This window comes from Trichosurus vulpecula, chromosome 5 (genome assembly GCF_011100635.1).
Source record: "Trichosurus vulpecula isolate mTriVul1 chromosome 5, mTriVul1.pri, whole genome shotgun sequence".
NCBI lineage: Eukaryota > Metazoa > Chordata > Mammalia > Diprotodontia > Phalangeridae > Trichosurus > Trichosurus vulpecula.
The window spans coordinates 186,861,107-186,884,799 of NC_050577.1; the positions used below are offsets into that span (position 1 = coordinate 186,861,107).

A 23,693-nucleotide genomic window follows, 5' to 3' on the forward strand; every position below is an offset into this window, starting at 1 on the left:
AAACTTATGATTTACTCTTCCAGTTTGGCTCCTGTAAGTTCAAGTAGGTGATTTTCAAACATTTAGTCTGTGCGCTGATAGCCCCAGGGGTAGCTGCTGCTGCTTCTCTTTCACCCATGTATGACAGATTTCCATCCTGCACTGAGGGGTTTGGGAATTGCCACTGCCACCAGTGATTCAGTCCACCAGGGCTGCTCCCACTCTGCTATGGTTGGATATAGACCTGCATGCTCCATTTTCTCCCAGCCCCATGAAACAGATCCTTCCCATCAAACTTCAAACACTCCTGGACTTTAAATCTGCCACAATCTCTCTGTCTCTTAATGGATTCTGCCACTCTCAAATTTGTTCAGTTTCATTTTTATAAAGGTATCTGAAAAAAATTGTGAGAGAGCTCAGGAGTGTCCCTGCTTTCACTCCACCATCTTGGCTCCACCCCCTCAAAAGATTAATTTGATTAAAACAATTCTGTGGTACCACCTTCCAACTATCAGATTGAATAATGTGACAAAGAAAGGAAAATACTAAATGTTGTGAAGGATGTGGGAGAATTGGGCACTAATGCACTGCTGTGAACTGATACAACCATTCTGGAGAGCAATTTGGAACTGTGCCCCCAGGGTAACCAAAATGTGCACCTTCTATGATCCAGCAATAACACTACTAGACATGTAGCCCAAAAAGATCATAACATGGGAAAAGGACCTATATGTGCAAAAAATATTTGTAGCAATCCTTTTTGTGATGACAAAATAATGGAAATTGAGGAAATAACCAGCAATTGGGGAATGGAACAAGTTGTGGTATATAAATGTAATAGAATACTATTGTGTGATCGGAAATGATGAACTGGTAGATTTCAGGAAAAAAAAAGAAAGACTTGTATGAACTGATGCAAAGTGAAGTGAGCAGAACCGGGAAAACATGTACACAGTATCAGCAACATTGTGTGATGGTCATTTATTAAGAACTCAAATTTTCAAGATGGCAGCTGGAAAGCAGGGACTTGCATGAGCTCCCCACCACGTCCTTCCAAAAAACTATAAAAAATGGCCCTGAACAAATTCTAGAACTGCAGAACCCACAAAATAGGGGACAGAAGCAGGGATCCAGCCGAGGACAGCCTGCATGGTCACTGGATGAGGTCTATCATGTATGGAGTGGAGGAAAGCAGAGCTCAGCGTGGGAGGCAGCAGGACCAACCAGACTAGGAGCTGGGCAGGACAGGCCCTAGTGCCCTGAATCAGTGAGCTGTGGCAGTTACCAGACTTCTCAACCTACAAAAACCAAAGAAAAGAGAGAAGGATAGTGGGAAAAGCTGCGGGGCACAGAGTTCATGGTTCGGCCACCGCCCCAGGGGCCGTGGGGGAGGTGCAGCTACAGAACTACAGCTACAGTTACTTCCGGCCCCAGGCCCATGTGGTGGGAGGAATTAAGTGGCGGATCAGAGCACGAGTGCAGAGCCTGCTGAAGATTTGTGTCAGGTCTGGGTTGTTGGTTCTTGAGGAAGGAGGAGTGCTGGGGTGGCAGAGCTGGCTGTATAGAAATAGCTCTGGAATCAATGGCTCCTCCCCTCAAGCTTGGAACAAGGTACTCTTTGCTCTACAAGCAGTCATACCCCGACAAAAAACTCAAGGGTCAAGTAAGTTGGATGGGAACATGGCCAAGCAGCGAAAACACACCCAGATTCAGTCTCAGACTTTGGAATACTTCGTTGGTGACAAAGAAGACCAAAACATATGCCCTGAAGAAGTCAACAAAGTCCAAGGGCCTACACCAAAAACCTCCAAGAGAAACATGAACTGGTCTCAGGCCATGGAAGAGCTCAAAAAGGATTTGGAAAAGCAAGTTAGAGAAGTAGAGGGAAAATTGGGATGAGAAATGAGAATGAGGCAAGAAAACCATGAAAAAGAAGTCAATGACTTGCTAAAGGAGACCCCCCAAAATACTGAAAAATATAATGAAGAAAACAACACCTTAAAAAATAGACTAACTCAAATATCAAAAGAGCTCCAAAAAGCCAATGAGGAGAAGAATGCCTTGAAAGGCAGAATTAGCCAAATGGAAAAGGAGATCCAAAAGACCACTGAAGAAAATACTACCTTAAAAATTAGAATGGAGCTAGTGGAAGCTAGTAACTTTATGAGAAATGAAGATGTTATAAAACAGAACCAAGGGAATGAAAAAGTGGAAGACAATATCAATATCTCATTAGAAAAACCACTGACCTAGAAAATAGATCCAGGAGAGATAATTTAAAAGTTGTTGGACTACCTGAAAGCCATGATCAAAAAAAGAGCCTAGATATCATCTTTCAAGAAATTATCAAGGAGAACTGCCCTGATATTCTAGAGCCACAGGGCAAAATAAAAATTGAAAGAATCCACAGATTGCCTCCTCAAATAGATCCCAAAAAGAAATCTCCTAGGAATATTGTTGTCAAATTCCAGAGCTCCCAGATCAAGGAGAAAATACTTCAAGCAGCCAGAAAGAAACAATTTGAGTATTGTGGAAACACAATCAGAATAACCCAAGGTCTGGCAGCTTCTACATTAAGAGATCGAAGGGCTTGGAATACAATATTCTGGAGGTCAATGGAGCTAGGATTAAAACCAAGAATCACCTACCCAGCAAAACTGAGTATCATGCTCCAAGGCAAAATATGGAGTGTCAATAAAATGGAGGACTTTCAAGCTTTCTCAGTGAAAAGACCAGAGCTGAATAGACAATTTGACTTTCAAACACAACAATCAAGAGAAGCATGAAAAGGTAAACAAGAAAGAGAAATCATAAGGGACTTACTAAAGTTGAACTGTTTTGTTTATATTCCTACATAGAAAGATGATGGGTATGATTCATGAGACCTCAATATCATAGTAGCTGAAAGGAATATGCATATACATATATGTGTATACATATATATATATATACATATGTGTGTTTCTATGTATGTATATCTGTGTATATATATATGTGTGTATATATATATGTATATATATATATATATATATATATATATATATATATATATATATATATATATATATACACAAACACACAAAGGGCACATGGTGAGTTGAATATGAAGGGATGATATCTAAAACATAAAATCAATTTAAGGGATAAGAGAGGAATATATTGAGAGAGGGAGAAAGGGAGAGATAGAATGGGGTAAATTATCTTGCATAAAAGTGGCAAGAAAAAGTGGTACTTTAGGAAGGGAAGAGGGGGCAGTTGAGGGGGAATGAGTGAATTTTTCTCTCATCGGATTTGACCTGAGGAGGGAATACCACACATACTCAATTGGGTATCTTATCCCACAGGAAAGAAGGAGGAAGAAGATAAAAAATGGGGGATGATAGAAGGGAGGGCAGATTGGGGGAGGACATAATCAAAAACAAACACTTCCAAAAAGGGACAGGGTCAAGGGAGAAAATTCAATAAAGTGGGATAGGTTAGGAAGGAGCAAAACAGGGTTAATCTTTCACAACATGAGTATTGTGGAAGGGTGTTACATAATGATATGCATGTGGCCTGTGTTGAATTGCTTGCCTTCTTAGGGAGGGTGGGTGGGGAGGGAAGAGGGGAGAGAATTTGGAACTCAAAGTTTTAAAAACAGATGTTAAAAAACAACAACAACAAAAAAGTTTTTTCATGCAACTAGGAAATAAGATACACAGGCAATGGGGCATAGAAATTTACCTTGCCCTCCAAGAGAAGAAGGGAAAGGGTGATGGGAGGGGAGTGGGGTGACAGATGGGAGGGCTGACTGGGGAACTGGGTAACCAGAATATACGCCATCTTGGAGTGGGGGGAGGGTAGAAATGGGGAAAACATTTGTAATTCAAACTTTTGTGAAAATCAGTGCTGAACACTAAATATATTAAATAAATATATATAATCAAGCAAAAAAAAAAAAAAGAAGTACTGAAGTTTTCTCAGCAACATCCAAGACAAATACAAAGGACTCATGAAGGAAAATGCTATCCACATCCTGATAAAGAACTGATGGATTTTGAATGGAGATTGAAGCATATTTTTTAAATTACTTTTGTCTTTTTCTGTTTTTTTTTTCCTTTTGATGGAAATATGTTTTACATGAACACATGTGCAACCTATATCAAATTTCTTACCATTTAAGGAAGAGGCGAAGAGAGAGAGGGAGGGAGGAAAGAATAAAAATTTTTTATTCAAAATCTTGTAAAATGAATACTAAAAATTGTGTTGACATGTAATTGGAGAAAAATAAAACACTATTTTAAAAAAATATTAATTTGAAAGCTAATTAGAGGGTGCACAACAGTGGAGGGAATATGTGGAAAGGACACCAGCCAGGAGGCTACTGCATTAATCCACAAGTGAGGTAATGGGGCAATGACCTGCACCAAAGTAGTATAAGAGTAGAAGGAAAGGAGGATTATACAAAAGAGGTTATGAAGGTAAAAATGACAGAATTTCCCAAGCATTTCATCTATTCCTTTTTCTGTCCAGATGGTTTATAGTATAATTCAATGACTATCAGTTTTATTTCTGCCTCCTCTTATCTTTACTCAAATATCTGTCATACCATTTCCCTGATATGGTTCCTGGAGTTATCTTACATAAGTATAATTACTTAATGGATAGCTAGGTGGTACAGTGGATAGAGTAGATGGCCTGGAGTCATAAGGAATTATCTTTCTGAGTTTAAAACTGATCACAGATCTTTTACCAACTCGTGACCTTTAACAAGGCACTTAAACATGTTTTTTCTCAACTTCCTTTTCTGCAAAATGAGCTGGAGAAGGAAATGGCAAAGCATTCCAGTGTCTTTGCCAAGAAAAACCAAAATGGGATCATGAAGAGTTGGACACAACTGAAAATGACTGAATGACAATAGTTTAACATATAATTCTACTCCAGATCGCCACACATAACCTGTTTCATTTGATTAACATGTAAGCTTCGAGATTAACACTCCAAAGATCTCATCCCATGATTTCTCTGTGATTAAGTCCAATTTGTCTCCTTGCATTAGAACATATATTTTATCTTGCTTTTTTTAGTGGAAATTTAAGGAAATTATTTATATTACCAGCTTCTTTCTTTAATTGTGTCTCCCCTCATCCCTTGGCATAATAACTATCATTCTTCTTATTTTTCTCCTAACCTCCATATTATCCATCTTACATGTACATTGGCTGTTTTCTCCTAGCTCTTGGAAGTTCTGTTGATGAGGACAAAAAGGCTTATACAAGAGCTGTTGTGAAGGTAGGAACAATATGACTTGGCAACACTTTGATACATAAAGAGAATGACAGTGAGGAGTTGAGAATGATACCAAGATTGCCAACCTGGTTAACTGGGAAGATGATGGCACTTTTGGTAGTGATGAGGACGTTTGGCAGCAAGGAGGACTTGGGGAGGCAAATGATGATTTCAGCATTGGACTTGTTAAGTTTGAGATATCTATTGGGCATCCAGTCTTAGATGTTTAAGAAGCAATTGCTGATGATAGCCTGAAGATGATGAGGAAAAGAATTTGTGGTCAAATTTAATCAAATGTAATTTAAGCAGTTAAACTACTAAGTTGTACTCTCTGTTAAAGAAAAACACCTTCATGATTACAGGATGCAGGAAAGTGACTAGGCAGTAGTTCATATTAGAAAGATCTGAGAATTTCAGTGGAATGCTGACTCATTCAAATTCAGGAACTTAATATGGCTATTAAGAAGATAATGAAATTTAGTCTACATTAAGAAAGACATAGTGCTGAGGACTATGAAGGTGGTAAGTGCATTGATAAATTTGAAGTCCAAGATAGTAGAGGAAAATGAGGGTTGTATAATATCATATTAAATTGACTGAAGGATTTAGGAATATTGGTCTAGAAAAGAGATTTGTTCAGAGGGGGGGAGAAATGGTAACTTGCCTCAGACGTTTCAAGTGATTTCATATGGATTAGGAATTATACTTATTTCTGTTTGTACCCAGTTTGCAAAAGTAGGGAAAAGTAATTCAAAGCTTCAAAGAGACAGGTTTAGGCTTGATACTGGAAGGGAAAAACTTTCCTGAGAACTAGAGCTATCTTCAAATGCAATGGAATATTTCTGGTAATATTGAAAGACTTTGACTAAACATCTTCAGCAAAAGGTTATGAAGCCATTTATCCAGCACATTGTGGTAGCAATTCTTTTATAGCTGCAAAGTGCACACAGCCTCTGAGTTCTTTTCTGATTTTGTTATCCTGTGGGTTAAAAATAGTTTAACATATTGTCATCAAATAATGTATTTCACAATATAGGAATTTAAATAGAAGGGATGCTATATCATGATAGTACATTAATAGTACTCACTTTTTGCTAGATGATTCATGTTGCAGAAACATTAATTTCTAAAATCTCCTTTGTTACAAGAATCATTTTTTAAAATTATACAATTTGAAATTGCATTCAGTGTACTGTTATAATCAGCCCCTCTAGTGACTCTATTTCTTTCAAATGCTACCTTAGGCTGTTTTTGTTCCTTCTAAATCTGAATTGTGCAAAAATAGATTATTTATGGCACTCAACCATTTAGATGTCAAAAGGAGTTTGGTATGTCCACTAAATTAAAACATCCTAATCATAGGCTGTCAAGCCTTTGAGAATTTAGTTCTACCTCAAATTTCTGTTTATGACAGCTTACAGAGGGCATGCTGAGAATTGCTTCTTTTTCCCTCTTGCTTAGGACCCAATTAGGAGTGGCAAATTCAACAGTTTTAATATTCTAACTATAAATATATTAAATTTGACATCTACTTAGGGGTGAGGTCAGTAACTCATCAGCCAAAAGCCAGAACTCTAAAGATGTATCAGGTGGAATTTTACTTGGCTGTGGCAAGGACTCCTAGGGTTAGAAGTTAAAATGCTGGATTTCTATGAAATGTTCAGGACAAGGCAATTTCCTAAGGGAAGAGAATGATGAGCAGCTAAAGATTAAATAAATATATATGAGTCTCAGAAAAAAATATATTAGAAGATAAAGAAAGGGAAACAAATATTGGGAGGGCAACAAAAAGGGAATCAATGTGAAAGTTCTAAAAGGTGTCTTTTTGGTAAGGTTTTCAATTGTATAAAGCTATGAAATATAATTGGGATGTTTGGCAGATAGGTGTCAAGGTTTTAATGGCACTACTTTATTTCTCTCTTGGTCCCTGTCTGTCTCTCTGTCTCTTGGTATCTGTCTCTCTGTCTCTGTGTCTGTGTCTGTCTCTCTCTCTCCATCTCTCTGTCTCTCTCTGTCTCTGTGTCTGTGTCTGTCTCTCTGTCTCTCTCCCTCTCTCTCTCTCTCTCTCTCTCTCTCTCTCTCTCTCTCTCTCTCTCCCTCTCTCTCTCTCCCCTCCTCTCTCTCTTTTTCTCTCACTTCCTGCATCCTCTTCGACCTGTCTGGATGCTTCTAATCAGTTACCTTTGTTTTATCACTATCTTTGTCCTATCCATTATGCTTGTGATGCTTGTGTGTACCTATGGAGTTCTGGTCTAAAATATCTTGGGTTCAAGGATTCATCTTAATGTAGTCCAACCTGTTTCCCTAACCTTCAAGATGACCCTTGTGAGAAAAAATTTTAAGTAAGGAAAAAATCAATTCAGTGAAACTAAACTATACATAAATATAGTCTAACAGTGCATACAATATTTTTCCATTATATTCCCTTGCTTTTATAAAGAATTTGTATTCCTCCCTTCCTTCTTCAGAGTGTATGTTTATTATTATAATCACACATCATTCAGGTAAACTTTTTGTCATAATTGTCTCTTTACCTGAGTTTGAATCCTGCCTGCATTGGTTTTTTGGCCATTGGAAAATCTCTTAGCCTCCCTTGATTTTCTCATTTATAAAATGGGAATAGCAATGCCCCCTACTTCCCAGTGTTGTGAGAATAAAATGAGATAACATATGTAAAGCACTTTTCAACTTTAAAGTGCTGTATAAATGATAGCATTATTATATTGAGCCCTTCGAGATCAGGCACTATCTTACTTTTCTATTTGTATCTTTCACTCAGATGAGTGCTTTGCACATTTGCGGGTGTTCCAAAGCACTTAATACATGCTTTAGTCATTCATTAATTTAAAATATAATTGCACAAAATAATATTGATATCACTGTAAATTGTTTAAATTTCCTTCAGTTTTACTTTATGATTATATTATTTTTGCATGTTAAATGTTATATGCTTCTGACAATTTCTTCTTTTCTTTATTTTTGGGAAAATCATCCCCCAGATTTGTTATTATATCTCTTATTTCTTGTTCCTCACATATTTAAGTGTCATTTTCAGGTGCAATTCACCACAAGGCATGTTAAAATTTGTGGACCTAAATGTGTTTCCCACAAAATGGACATTTCCTTAATCACAAGAGAAGATTTTGTCCATTAAAAAATTCTAAAGGTTTATTAAACTTTAATGTTTCATTAAACTTTGTTTGACTATCTGATGGCTCTGTTATGTTCCACTGAAAACTCACTATTTTTTCAAATGCCATATAATTTTTAATAGCAGCTACTTTGTATTTTTAACAGTCTGTGAGTACAAATAATCAGTCAGTCAATAAATATTTATTAAGCCAGTTCTATGTACCAGACTTAATATTAAATGCTGAAGATAAAAAGACAGAACTCAAAAAGAAGTTATTACCTATAAGTACTTAACATTCTAATGGAGGTCTAATTCATGATCACAAGTCTAGCAATGGTTATTTTATGCTTCTAGTAGTATGTAGGGTAGAAGATTAGTGAATACAGATCCTTCTAATTTCAGCAATAATATAAATAATATATCTCTTCTCAGATCCTCTATTCAGATTTTTCCTCTTTTTAAGAGCTTTGCTTCCACCTATAGAAGCATAATATACCTTTCACAATGACCACAGGAAAACAAAACAAAATGAAATATTAAGTGCTGAGGCAACAGCCCTGGAAGCCTGCTCATTCACATTCACAACACCATTCCAAAAAGGGACAGCTGATATTTTGAGTTTTTAATTTATGATATTAACCTGTATAATATTTTTCCTGTCATTGATATTCCTAGATTTTTTACTACTATGTCTAATAAATTCAATATCCTTTCTTTGTACCTATTTTTCATAAGTATATTTCTGATACTTGTTTATTGCACACAATGTTGATTATTACATTCTATCATCCATATGTGTTGTCTCCCTTATGAGAAAATGAGTTTTTTGAGATCAGGAACTGTCTTACTTTTCTATTTGTATCTCCCACCCTTAGCACAGTGCTTTGTGCATAGTGAGCACTTAATAAATGCTTTAGTCATTAATTCATTTAAAATATGACAGCATGAAATAATATTATCATTGCAAGTTGCTTAAATTTCTCTCAACTTTTATTTCGTAATTGTATTATTTTATGTTTTTACTATTAAATGTATTCTGGTCACTACTTTCCATTGTATTGAAGGAGAAAAAATCCTAGCATATATAATATTTTCAGCACTGCAGAAAAAATTGAAATTTTTAAAGCATTTTTCTCCAAATGTTAATATATACATATAGCTTTGTTTTGTTTTAAATTTTTTAAAAGTCTTTTTCACCTATATTTATATGCAGCTGAAAAGACTTGTGAGAAGACATTCAAACATGCTCAATAGGTACATGACAAGTTTATCGTAATTTCAACTGGGCCTTCACTCCAGCAAGGCAATCATTTTCCCTTTCCCTAATCAGTGCCTGTCCCAGTCTCTACAGTGGCTATTCCAAATTTTCTCCTTCTTCTTAAGCCTGGCAAAAAGCCCCTGTATTATTAGGATTTCAGCTGAAATTTTAATGTGGTATTTAATGGACAAAATTAAGGTCATTATATTTTAACCTCCCTCTCCTCTCTTCCTCATCATTTCACAGTATGTTCTTATTTTATAACCTCTTGAAATTACCTTACAATATGTTCTTTTTCAGTCTTGCAAGAAGTGGTCACTTTTCTTGCTAATGGCAAAAGGCACCATGTAGAGTCATCTGGGAATCTACATCTTGCTAAAAAGAATCATATATGATGAAGTAATATTAATATTAAACACATATTGACCAAATGGTATAGCAAACACATTTATAACAGAAAGATTAAATTAATTTCAAGAGCAAATAAATAGGGGCATCTAGGTGGCACAATGAATAGAGCACTGGCCCTGGAGTCAGGAAGACCTGAGTTCAAATCTGACCTCAGACACTTGACACTTACTAGCTGTGTAATCTTGGACAAGTCACTTAATCCCAAATGCCTTGCCTTCTCCCCTCCAAAAAAAGTAAATAGAGAGCAAAATTATACTAATAGAGGACCTAAACTTTCCCTTCTCAGAGCTAGATGAATCTGATCATAATTTGAATAAGAAAAAAGAATATGAATATACTTTTAGAAAAATAATTAGATATAATAGCATTCTGTAAAAAAAAGAAATGGGAATTGAAAGGTGTATACTTTTGTCACTCAGCTGTAAATGACACCTTCCAAAAACTGAGCACATATTATGGCATAAAAACCTCAAAACCAAATGCAGAAAAGCAGAAATGTTAAATGTATCCTTTTTAGATAAAATTAAATAAAAATTATATCCAATAAATGCTTGTGGAAGCAGAAACTAAAATGAATTCTAAATGGAATAATCTAACCACAAAATGAGTGGGTTAAAAATAAATCATAAAAATGATGAAAAGGATTTTGAAAACCATGTAAGAGGTGGAAGACAATTTGGGAAGAAAAATGAGAGTGATGCAAGAAAATCATTAAAAATGAGTCAATACCTTGGTAAAGGAGGCATAAAAATACTGAAAAAATAACAACTTAAAAAACAAACTAGGCCAAATGATAAAAGAGGTCCAAGAAACCAATGAGGAGAAGAATGACTGAAAAAATAGAATTGTCCAAATGTACAAGGAGATCCAATAGCTCAGAGAAGAAAATTATTCCTTAAAAATTAGAATAGAACAAGTGGAAGCTAATGACTTTATGATAAATCAAGAAACAACAAAATAAAACCAAAAGAATGAAAAAAAATGGAAGACAATCTGGCATATGTCATTGGAAAAAGAACTGAGCTAGTAAATAGATCCAGGAGAGATAATTTAACAATTATTGGATTATCTGAAAGCTATTATGTGAGAAAAAAAAAGCCAGAACAGCATCTTTCAAGAAATCATCAAGGCAAACTATCCTGATATCCTAGAACAAAGGGTAAAATAGTCACTGAAAAAAATCCACCAATCACCTCCCAAAATGAAAACTCCAAGGTATATCACAGCCAAATTCCAGAACTGTCATGTTAAGGAGAAAATACCACAAGTAGCCAGGAAGAAACAATTCAAATATCAAAGAGCCACAGCCAGGATTACATTAAAGGATTGGAGGACTTGGAATATGGTATTCCAAAAAAGTCAAAGGAGCTTGGATTACAACTAATAATCACCTACTCAGCAAAACTGAGCATTATCTTTCAAGGGAAAAGATGGATATTCAATGAAGAAGAGTACTTTTGATCATTTCCGATGAAAAGAATAGAGCTGGAAAGAAAATTTGATCTTCAAACACAAGATTCAAGGGAAGCATAAAAAGATGAAAAGGGACAGAAAAAAAATGTATTATTCAATGAGGTTAAATTCTTTATATCCCTACATGGGATAACTCTTGAAAACTGTATCCTTATTAGGACATTTGAAAAGGGTATACATAGAGGGTGTGGGTGTAAATTGACTTTAATGTGATAATATTTTTAAAACTAATCAAGAGAGAAAAAAAGTATTATACTGGGAGATGAGGAAGGGGGGAGACAGAATAGGGTATTACATAAAGAGGCACAAAAGACTTATTAATATAGAGTCAAATAAGGGAGCGCGTGAACATCGTTTGAACTTTATTCTCATTGTGTTTGACTCAAAGACAGAATAACAAACACATTTAGTTGGGTATAGAAATCTATCTTACTCTATAGAAAGTTGGAGGAGAAAGGGGAAAGAAAAGGAAAAGGATGGATAGAAAGGAGCACAGAAGGGAGAGTGGAAGTAGTCAGAGAAAAGAGAAAGAAAATGGAAGGAGGCTAATAGAAGCCAGGGCAGACTGAGGGAGAGAGTGGTCAGAAGCAAAACACTAGTGAGGAAGGAAATGGTAGAAGGAGAGAGAAAATTATAAATGGAGTGTGTGTGTGTGGGGGGGTGGGAATTGGATGGAGAGAAGACACAGTAATTGTGCTTTCATGCTTTGTGTTGTGGTGGGACCTTGTCAAAGAATTCAGAGTTAGACCACTTATTGAGGATTAATGCCCCTTAGAAGTAAGGTAAGTTCCAAAGGAACCAGCAATTTACTAAGACAACACAGCAAATTTATAGTGTGATGAAGCTTACTACACAACAGAAAGGAATATAAAAAAGGCAGGAGAGTTTGTCAAGGCATTAGGTAATAGAGGAGGGATCCCTTCTATGGTTTGGTTGTCACACTTCCTGGTCACATTGCTTTCTGCTTGGCTAGCTATTGTGGTCCTGTGCACTTAGGTATTGTGGTCCAATCATGGGCTAAGTTGATGATGTGATTATGGGAGAGTACAAGGACATGCCCATTCAAAAATATGAATTGGATCTGGGGGCAGTGGCTAGCTAGGGGCAGGGGCTATGTTGAATCTGGTGTCCTGGGGTATGGTTAAAGTCAGATTGTGTGGTTAAATTAGGACATGCCTACTCTTCAGTGGGGCCCATAAGGAAGATAGAATATTGGGACTGGGGGCAGGTTTATTAGGAGTCTGTCAGTAATCATAACTGTGAATGTGAATGAGATAAATTCTCCCATACAGCAAAAGAGGAAATCAGAGTGAATTAACAATCATAATCCTAGAAAAGGGAGAGATGGGTAAAAGGGAGGAAATAAGTAGTAAGGGAAAGAAAAATGGAGGAGGCTAATAGAAGTCAAAAGCAAAACTCTAGTGAAGAAAGAAAGGGAGAAAGTGAAAAGAAAAGCATGAATGGGGGAGGGAGAAGAGGATGGAAAGAAAGACACAGATAGTAATCATAACTGTGACTGTGAATTGGATGAACTCTCCCATAAAATGGAAATGGATAGCAGAATGGATTATAAACCATAATCCTACAATACGTTGTTTACAAGAAACACATTTGAAACAGAGGGATACATACAGAGTAAAGATAAAAGGCTGGAGTAGAATATATGATGCTTCAGCTGAAGTGAAAAAAAAAAAAAAGAAAAAGTGGGGATATCAATCCTGATTTCAAACAAAGCAAAAGCCGAAATGGATCTAATTAAAAGAGATAAGGATGGAAACTACATCCTACTAAAAGGCACCATAGACAATGCAGTAATATTACTAAGTGTATATGCACCAAGTGGTATAGCATCCTAATTCTTAGAGGAGAAGTGAAAGTAGTTACAGGGAGAAATAGACAGCAAAACTATATTAGTGGGGGAGCTCAACCTCCCCCTCTCTGTACTAGATAAATCTAACTACAAAATAAACAAGAAAGAAGTTAAGGAGGTGAATAGAATTTTAGAAAAGGTAGATATGGTAGACCCTGGGAGAAAATTCCATGAGGACAGAAAGGAATATACTTTTTCTCAGTGGTACCTGACACCTACACAAAAATTGATCATGTACTAGGGCATTAAAATCTCACAATCCAATCCAAGGAGGCTATGGTCAAAAGCAAAACTCTTTTGAGGAGGGGAAGGGAGAAATAAATGCATAAACGAGGATGGGGGGAGAGGACAGAAAGAAAGGGAAAGACACAAATAGTAACCATAACCGTGAATGTGAATGGGATGAACTCTCCCAGAAAATGGAAATGGATAGCAGAATGGGTTATAAACCATAATCCTACAATATGTTGTTTACAAGAAACACATTTGAAACAGAGGTATACACACAGAGTAAAGATAAAAGGCTGGAGTAGAATATATTATGCTTCAGCTGAAGTAAAAAAAAAAAACACTGATAGCAATCCTAATCTCAGATAAAGCAAAAGTGAAAATAGATGTAATCAAAAGAAATAAGGAAGGAAACCATATCTGGCTAAAAGGTACCATAGAAAATGAAGCAATATCATTACTAAACATATATACACCAAGTGGTATGGCACCCAGATTTTTAGAGGAGAAGGTAAGGTAGTTACAGGAAGAAATAGACAGCAAAACAATACTAGCAGGGGACCTCAACATCCCCCTCTCTCAACTTGATAAATCTAACCTCAAAATAAACAAAAAAGAAGTTAAAGAGGTAAATATAATTTTATAAAGGTAGATGTGATAGACCTCTGGAGAAAATTGAATGGAGATAGAAAGGAATATACCTTTTTCTCAGCAGTACATGGCACTTACACAAAAACTGACCATTTACAAGGGCATAAAATTTCACAATCCAGTGAAGAAAGTCAGAAATATTAAATGCATCCTTTTCAGATCATGATGCAATAAAAATTGCATGTAATAAAGGCCCATGGACAAAGAGAAAAAATAATTGGATACTAAATAATCCAATCCCACAGAATTAGTGGGTCAAACACCAAATCACAGAAACAATCAATAACATCATCTAAGAGAATGACAATAATGAGACAGCATACCAAAACTTACTAGGTGCAGCAAAAGTGGATCTTAGTGAAGTTTTAAATCTCTTAATACTTACATGAATAAAATAGAGAAAGAAGAGATCAATAAATTGGGTGAACAACTAAAAAATCTAGAAAAAGAACAAATTTAAACTCCCCAACTGAATATCAATTTAGAAATTCTGAAAACCAAAAGAGAGACTAATAAAATTGAAATTAAGAAAATTGTTGAACAAATAAATCGTAAGGGCAAACCAAGTGGAACTTTCTGTTGTCTTTTGTTTTGGAGTGCTTCTCAGCAGGAAATTGAATGCCTTTGATTGAGTCTTGCCTTTGTTTCTAGAAAGGCCCACACCCTTTTGGTAATTAGGTCACCAGAGTTGTGAAACCCTTGAGAGGTGTGAAATGCTCTGACCATGAAGAAATGTACATATACTCTGAGGTTAGTATTTTGTTGGGGGCTCATTCACTGGAAGAGTGTTGGTGTGGAAACTCTGGGTAGCTAATAAGGAGCCCAGGCTTTGAAAAAACCCAGATGTTGATGCTTCTATCTCTGGTAACTCTGTATGTATTGCTATGGTCAGACAGATAGAAGCCTGTCTATTGATTTGGGTTATTTTGTTCTGTTTATAATTTCTGCTTCTAAATTCTGTTTTTGTTTTCTCTGAAGTTCAGGGAGCTGACTTTTCCACCTGAACTAAGTGAATGATATAGATATGTTTAATTAAAGTCAGATTGTAAAACCCTTAAAGTTGCTTTACTTAGAAAATCAGATCAAAGAACCTACGCTAGCAGCCCTTTTGTGTGCTGGTGTTATTAACCTTACACCTCCATAGCAGCTGCTTGCTACATTGTTGTTACATAAATTAAATCAAGAGCTGGTTTTATGAAAAAAAATAGATAAATCTTTGGTTTATTTGAATAAAAAAAGAAAGAAGACAACCAAATTAACAGTATCAAAAAAAAGTTCACCACCAATGAAGAGGAGATTAAAACAATAATTAGGAACACTTTTTTGCTCAACTGTTGCCAATGAATTTTACAATCTTAGTGGAATAGATGAATATTTATAAAAATATAAATTGCCCAGATTAATAGAAGAGGCAATGAAATATTTAAATAGTTCCATTTCAGAAAAAGAAATTTAACAAGCCATCAATGGAAAAAAAAATCACCATGGCAAGATATATAAACTGCTTGTTCTAACTGGCAAAAATAAATAAATAACTGTATCATTTACAAAAAAAGGTGGTTTTCCTTTAGAATCAGAGAGAATCACAAAAAGTTTCAAAAGACCACTGAAGAAAATACTAGCTTAAAAATGAGATTGGAGCAAGTGGAAGCTAGTGACTTTATGAGAAATCAAGATATTATAAAACAGAACCACAGGAAGGAAAAATAGAAGCCAATGTGAATTATCTCATTAGAAAAACCGCTGACATAGATCCAGGAGAGATAATTTAAAACTTATTGGACTTCTGGAAAGCCATGATCAAAAAAAGAGCCTAGATATCATCTTTCAAGAAATTATCAAGGAAAACTGCCCTGATATTTCCAGAAAAAGAGGGTAAAACAGAAATTGAAAGAATCCAATGATCCCCTCTTGAAAAAGATCCCCAAAAGAAAACTTCTAGGAATATTGTTACCAAATTCCAGAATTGCCAGGTCGAGAAGAAAGTATTGCATGCAGCCAGAAAGAAACAATTTGAGTATTGTGGAAACACAATCAGGATAATACAAGATCTAGCAGCTTCTACTTTAAGGGATTGAAGGTCTTGGAATATGATATTCTGCAGATCAAATGAGTTAGGATTAAAACCAAGAATCACCTACCCAGCAAAACTGAGTATAATGCTCCAAGGGAAAATATGGATTTTCAATAAAATAGAGGACTTTCAAGCTTTCTCAATGAAAGGACCAGAGCTGAATAGAAAATTTGACTTTCAAACACAAGAATCAAGAGAAGCATGAAAAGATAAACAAGAAAGAGAAATCATAAGTGACTTGCTAAAGTTGAACTGTTTTGTTTACATTACTACATGGAAAGATTATGTGTGTAATCCATGAGACCTTCCTCAGTATTAGGGTAGCTGAAGGGAACATACACATACATAAATGGAGGGCACAGGGTGAGTTGAATATGAAGGGATGATATCTAAAAAAATGAAAGGAAATTAAGGGATGAGAGAGGAATATGTTGAGAGAGGGAGAAAGGGAGAGATAGAATGAGGTAAATTATCTCACATAAAAGTACCAAGGAAAAGTAGTTTATTGGAGGGGAAGAGGGGGCAGGTGAGGAGGAATGAGTGAATCTTACTCTCATCGGATTTGACTTGAGGAAAGAATAACATATACACTCAATTGGGCATCTTATCCCACATGAAAGTAGGGGGAAAGGTATAAGAAAGGGCGGACAATAGGAGGGAGGGCAGATAGGGGAAAGAAATAATCAAAAGCAAACACTTTTGAAAACAGACAGGGTCAAGGGAGAAAATTGAATAAAGGCAGACAGGATAGGATGGAAGGAAATATAGTTAGCCTTTCACAGCATGAGTACTGTGGAAGTGTTTCGCATAATGATACATGTGTGACCTATGTTGAATTGCTTGCCTTCCTAGGAAGGGTGGGTGGGAAGGAAAGAGGGGAGAGAATTTGGAACTCAAAGTTTTAAAAGCAGATGCTCAAAAAAAGTTGTTTTTGCATGCAGCTAGGAAACAAGATATATAGGGAATGGGACATAGAAATCTATCCTGCCCTATGAGAAAGTAAGGGGAAAGGTGATGGCAGAGGGAGTGGGGTGACAGAAGGAAGGGCTGACTGGGGAATGAGACAATCAGAATATATGCCATGAATATATGGAGGGGGGGGAGGGTAGAAATGGGGAGAAAGTTTGTAACTCAAAATCTTGTGGAAATCAGTGTTGAAAGCTAAAATATTAAATAAAAATGATAAAATTTTTAAAAAGTGGCAAATAGCTTGATAGTGATACATTTTTTTCTTGGTTGACATTTTCTCCCCAGTAATAACAAGGTCTGATTTTTTTTTTAATTTTTCAGAGATTTGGTCCTTTCTCTCTATTCAGTGGCTTGTATATCAGACCCTCAACACCATGACAAGAAGTTTTTTTTTTCATTTATTTTTCTTTTTTCCCAGTGAGTATCCCTTCTATATACTTGTTGCCCTAGGTTCTGTTTAGTGCCATTTATATTATGTCAACAAGCACATCCAAGACAATGATATAATGTCCCATGTGATTCCAATGTCTTTAATAGAGTAAAAGGAGTGATTGGATTTTTAGATAACTTCTCAATTCTCTTTCTTTCTTTCTTTCTTTCTTTCTTTCTTTCTTTCTTTCTTTCTTTCTTTCTTTCATAAAAGTCATTTTTCCTTGGGAATAGAACAGTCGAAAGAGTACTGTCTGACTTGAGTCTAAGTTCTAATTGTGCCACAAATGTTTACCATGTGTGTGAACTTGGTCAATTTATCTCCTTGTCCCTCAGTGTCTGTGATTTTTCATACAACAACAAAAATAGCCATTTCATTTTTCTCTGCTATTTGACTATCAATTACATCACTTCTTGATTTTTGTTTTCTTTTCTTTCCTTTGTTCCTCTAGCAAACATTTCAAATTTCAATTTCCCTTTTGAACTTTGTGTTATTCTACATAAAGGATTTTTTTTTGATTAATTGAAAATTAATTAATTTTATCACTGAATTACACAAGAAAGGTATTACAGAGGGAGAAAGGAGCCCTTTATGTATTTTTTCAAATTTATTTTTGTTTTCAACATTCATGTCCACAAGATTTTGAGTTATAAATTTTCTCCCCATCTCTATCCTTCCCCCCCCCCACAAAGATGGCATGTATTCTGATTGCTCATTTCTCCAGTCTGCCCTCCCTTCTATCACCTCACTCGACTATCCTCTTCCCTTTCCCCCTTACTTTCTTGTAGGGCAAGATAGATTTCTATAACACATTGCCTGTAAATCTTATTTCCCAGGTGCATGTGAAAACAACTTTTTTTAACATTTGTTTTTAGAACTTTGAGTTTCAAATTCTCTCCCTTCTTCCCCCACCACCTACCCTCCTTGAGAAGGCAAGCAATTCAACATAAGTTATACACGTATTGTAATGCAAAATAGTTCTATAATAATCATATTGTGAAAGACTAACTATATTTCCCTCCCTTCTATCCTGTCCCCTTTTATTTAAGGGGATGCTGTCCCTTTTTGAAAGTGTTTGCTTTTGACTACCTCCACCCCCAATGTACCCTCTCTTCTATCATCCCTCCCACCCCTTATTCCTTTCCCCATACTTTTCTGTCTCCTTTCACTAGTCATTGACTTGTTTTTCATGATTTTCTTGCATCACTCTCATGTATCATCCCAGTTTTTCCTCTACTTCTCTTACTTGCTTTTCCAAATCCTTTTTGAGCTCTTCCATGGCCTGAGACCAATTCACATTTTTCTTGGAAGCTTTTAATGTAGAATCTTTGAATTTGTTGACCTCTTCTTGTTGTATGATTTGATCTTCTTTGTCACTAAAGAAAGATTCTATAGTTTGAGTCCTTTTATGCAGCCTGCTCATTTTCCCAGACAATTACTCAACCTTTGGGCCCTTTGTCAGGGTATGACAGCTTCCAGGCTGGATAGTGCTTTGTTTCAAGTTTCAGGGGTTTTGCATTATTGTTTTCAGAGCTACTCCTATTCTGAGATGGTATGATACTCTTCTCCTGGTTTGTGCTCTGGTCTGAGAGTGCAAGCCCTCCTTTCTGTTGGGTAACAACCAAGAGGACTCCCTCATCCACAGTCACCACAAGCTCTGTCACACCAGTGTTCCCACAAAGAAATGCCAACTATGACTGTGACCCAGATCCAAACAGGGAAAAGCAAAAGAATGCTGCCTTAATGCCAGGAAAGAGATCCTTGGAGAGTCATTTTCAAGGTTTCCAGAGGACAAGTGGTACTAGGCCAGTCTAGATAGATGCCTCCCATCTACACCATGAAGCAGCTTTCCTTTGTAATCTATGTCCCCATCAGCCTTATCCTCTTGTCTCTGTCCTTCTACACAACTTGCTTAGCAGAAACACACAACTCCTCATCAATTCCTTCTCCTATGTCAGACTCAGAATTCATAGCACAGTGCTCTAATGTAGATTTCTGCTCTAAGGTTGACCAGTGCTGTAAGCATGGAATGGATGAAGAAGGTTGGATTGCAGCAGCTATTGGCTGGAGTCTGTGGTTTATCACACTCATTTTGCTCTGTGTGGGTAAACTGAGAAAGATCACACCTGATGAATCCAAGTACACACAAGCATGAGATTTGGGACTCCATAGACAAGACTATCAAACTCCACCAGTTTCCTAAATAGAAGGAAGAGAACAGTCTTGAAATAAGATTCAACTTTCAATTTCAGCAAGGATAATAGTACTTTCACACTTAGTTTTAAAAGGTCAATATTTGGCCCTGATAGTTTTCCTCTCTATATAGTTTAATATTGGAATTATTTTCATAAAAATTTGCTGAATTGAATCAACAGGAACAATTTATGAAATACCAGTTATGTTTCTATCACTATCTTGACACTCAAGGATACGAAAAAGGAATAACCAAGAGCCACTCCTCAAAGATAAGTAGTCAAAAGATAGGAACAGTTTTTGAAAGAACTGCAAATTATAAATTACATTAATTGCCATTTGGAAACTTGCTCCAAATCAATAATAATAAGAGAAATGCAAATTAAAACAACTCTGAGTCTTCACCTCTCACCCTGAAAATTGACCAAGAAAACAAAAATGAGGATAATCAGTGCTGGAGGAGTTCTGGTGAGAAAGGAATACTCATACACTGTTGGTAAAGCTGAATGATCCATCCATCCAATTTGGCTGTCCATTTGGAATTATGCAAATATGTGACTTCACTGTTTATACCTTTTGAGCCAATAAATCCCTCTAATAGATGTATACCCCAAGAAATTCAAAGATGAAAACAAAATCATTTCAGCAGGACTCTTTGTGCTAACAACAAAAAACCCCAAACTAGGTGGAGCAAAAGTAAACTGGTATATGAAAGTAATAATTCCTGCTACAATAGAAAGGAGAAAAGTCACAAGAAGGAACCTGAACTCTGAGGGACTGAGAAAACAAAAAAGAATGGTACTAGAGAACAGATAAGGGAACATAGTAGTCCCACTTTGTCATAAGTGATGGGGAGATATACAAAAGTATAATGTCAGAGCAATGATCAGATGATCAGGTAGTTTTGTTCACTCATTTTTCTTTGGTACAAAGAATGGTTCAGTAGTGGAGAGGGCAGGACAGTGGTATAGACCTAGAAATAACTGTGATGTAAAAATAAAAGGCATCAATAAAACACTTTTTAAAAAGTAAAAAAAAGAGATCCCTGCACTCCTTCTCTGATCAGCCACCTGTTTCCTTCCACTCTCTCTGGGCCTGGGGCTCTGGAAGCAGCCACCACCACCACAACTGCAGTCACTTCCATCACCCTGGGGCTGGGGCCAGATGACAGACTTCTGTCACCCAGGTCAAACAATTTTCCCACTGACCTGTGATGTTTTCTTTGGTGTTTGTGGGTTGAGAAGTCTGGAGACTGCCACAGCTCCGTGATTCAGGGCCCTGAGGCCTGCTCTTTCTGATCTCTTCATGTCTGGTCTCTTCAGGCATGGCCCAACCTGGACTGTGCTAGGCTCCCAGCACAGTGCCATAGACCCTTCCCAGTGACCGTCCAGGCTATCTTGGGCTGGAGACTTATTTCACTCTGTCATTTCATGGATTCTGTAGCTCTAGAATTTCTTTAGAGTCATTTTACACATGTTTGGAGGGATTTGGGGGAGAGCTCAAGCAAGTCTCTGTTATCAAGCCACCATCTTGGCTCTGCCCTTAGGAGTCCATTATATATAAAAGTCTGAGGGGAGAGGGTAATAGGAAGGAGGTTATGTCGAGGGATGTAGAGGTTGAAAGTAAAACTCTAGGGAGGGAGAAAAGGGTAAAAAAGAGAAAAAAACACAAACAGATGGGGAAACAGAATGGTGAGAAAGACACAGTTAGTAATCATAACTGTGAAAGTGAATTGAATGAAGTCTCCCATAAACAGAAACAGATAGCAGAGTGACTTAAAAACTATAATCCTACAATATGTTGTTTACAAGAAGCACATGTGAAGAAGAGGGATACACACAGAGTAAAAGTAAATGACTGGAGCAGAATATATTATGCTTCAGCTGAAGTAAAAAAAAAAAAATGGGGATAGCAATCCTGATCTCAGATAAAGCAAAAGCAAAATACATGTAATTAAATGAGATAAGGAAGGACACTATATCCTGCTAAAAGGCACAATAGACAATGAAGTAATATCATCATTAAACATATATGCACCAAATGGTATAGTATCCAAGTTCTTAAAGCAGAAGTTAAGAGAGTTACAGGAAGAAATGAACAAAAAAATTATACTAGTGGAGGACCTCAACCTCCCGCTCTCTGAGCTAGATAAATCTAAGCACAAAATAAACAAGAAAGAAGTCAAGGAAATGAATAGAATTTTAGAAAAGTTAGATATGGTAGACATCTGGGGAAAAAATTCCGTGGGGATAGAAAGGAATATACATTTTTCTTCAGTGGTACATGGCACCTACACAAAAATTGGCCATGTATTATGGCATGAAAAAACCTCACAATTCAATGCAGAAAGGCAGAAATATTAAATACATTCTTTTCAGATCACGATGCAATCAAAAAATTGCACAAGATAAAAGAGTATGGAAAGATAAATTAAAAATTAATAGGAAACTAAATAATTTAATCCTACATAATGAGTGAGTGAGTGAAACAACAAAATCCAGAAACAATCAATAACCTCATCCAAGAGAATGACAGTAATGAGAAGACATACAAAAGCTTATGGGATGCGATGAAGCAGTTCTTAGGGTAAGTTTTGTATCTCTGAATGCTTACATGAATAAAATAGAGCATACAACTAAAAAAAAGGCTAGAAAAAAAAAACAAATTAGAACCCCAAATAAATAACAATTGAGAAATTCTGAAAACAAAAAGATTAAAAAATTGAAATTAGGGAAAATTCAACTAATAAATAAAACTAAGAGCTGGTTTTATGAAAAAAGCAAACCTTTATTTAATTTGATTTTAAAAGGAGAAAACCAAATTCACAACATAAGAAATGAAAAGGATGAATTCAACACCAATGAAGAGGAAATATAAATTGTCCAGATTAACAGAAGAGGAAATGAAATACTTAAATAATCCCATTTCAGAAAAAAAAAAGAAATTGAACAAGCCATCGATGAACTCACTAAGAAAAAATCTCCAGGGTTAGATGGATTTAGCAGTGCATTCTATATTTAAAGAAGTATTAATTCCAATAATATACAGACTGGGAAAATAGGTGAAGAAGGAGCCATACCAACTTTTGTGTGTGTGATACAAAGATGATACTACTACCTAAACCAAGAAGAGTCAAAACAGAGAAAGAAAATTTTAGTTCAATATCCCCAATGAATACAGATGCAAAAATTTAAATAAAATAAGAGCAAAGAGATTACAAGTTATCTCAATGATAATACCCTGTGACCAAGTAGGATTTATACCAGAAAAGCAGGGCTGGTTCAATGTTAAGAAAACTATCAACATAATCAATCATATCAACAACAAACTAACAAAGCATATGATCCTCTCAATAAGATGCTGAAAAAGCTTTTGTCAAAATACAATACCGATTCCTATAAAAAAGACAAGAGAGCACAGAAATTAATGGAGTCTTCCTTAAAATGTTAAGTAGCATCTATCTAAAACCATCAGCAAGCATTATATGTAATGGAGACAAGCTAGAAACATTTCCAATAAGATTGGGGGTGAAACAAGAACGTCCATTATCACCACTGTTATTCAATATGGTACTAGAAATGTTAGCTTTAGCAACAAGAGAAGAAAAAAAAAACTGAAGGGATTAGAATAAGCAAAGAAGAAAGAAAGCTGTCACTCTTTGAAAATGATATGATGATATACTTAAAGAATCCTAGAGAATCAAGTAAAAACATTACTAGAAATAATAAACAACTTTAGCAAAGTTGCAGGATATTA

The 23,693-nt window shown here is 36.0% G+C and overlaps 1 protein-coding gene across 1 annotated transcript; it reads left to right on the forward strand.

The window, feature by feature from the left end:
* The first annotated feature begins 19,581 nt into the window (after positions 1-19,581).
* Positions 19,582-19,899, forward strand: LOC118851132 (transmembrane protein 213-like). Its single transcript, XM_036760668.1, has one exon. It carries the CDS (start codon positions 19,582-19,584, stop codon positions 19,897-19,899), a length of 318 nt encoding a protein of 105 aa, XP_036616563.1.
* Positions 19,900-23,693: the final 3,794 nt, after the last annotated feature.

What these genes read in the sequence shown, in the direction of transcription:
- LOC118851132 (XM_036760668.1), top strand. Translation starts at nt 19,582, where the DNA reads ATGAAGCAGCTTTCCTTTGTAATCTATGTCCCCATCAGCCTTATCCTC.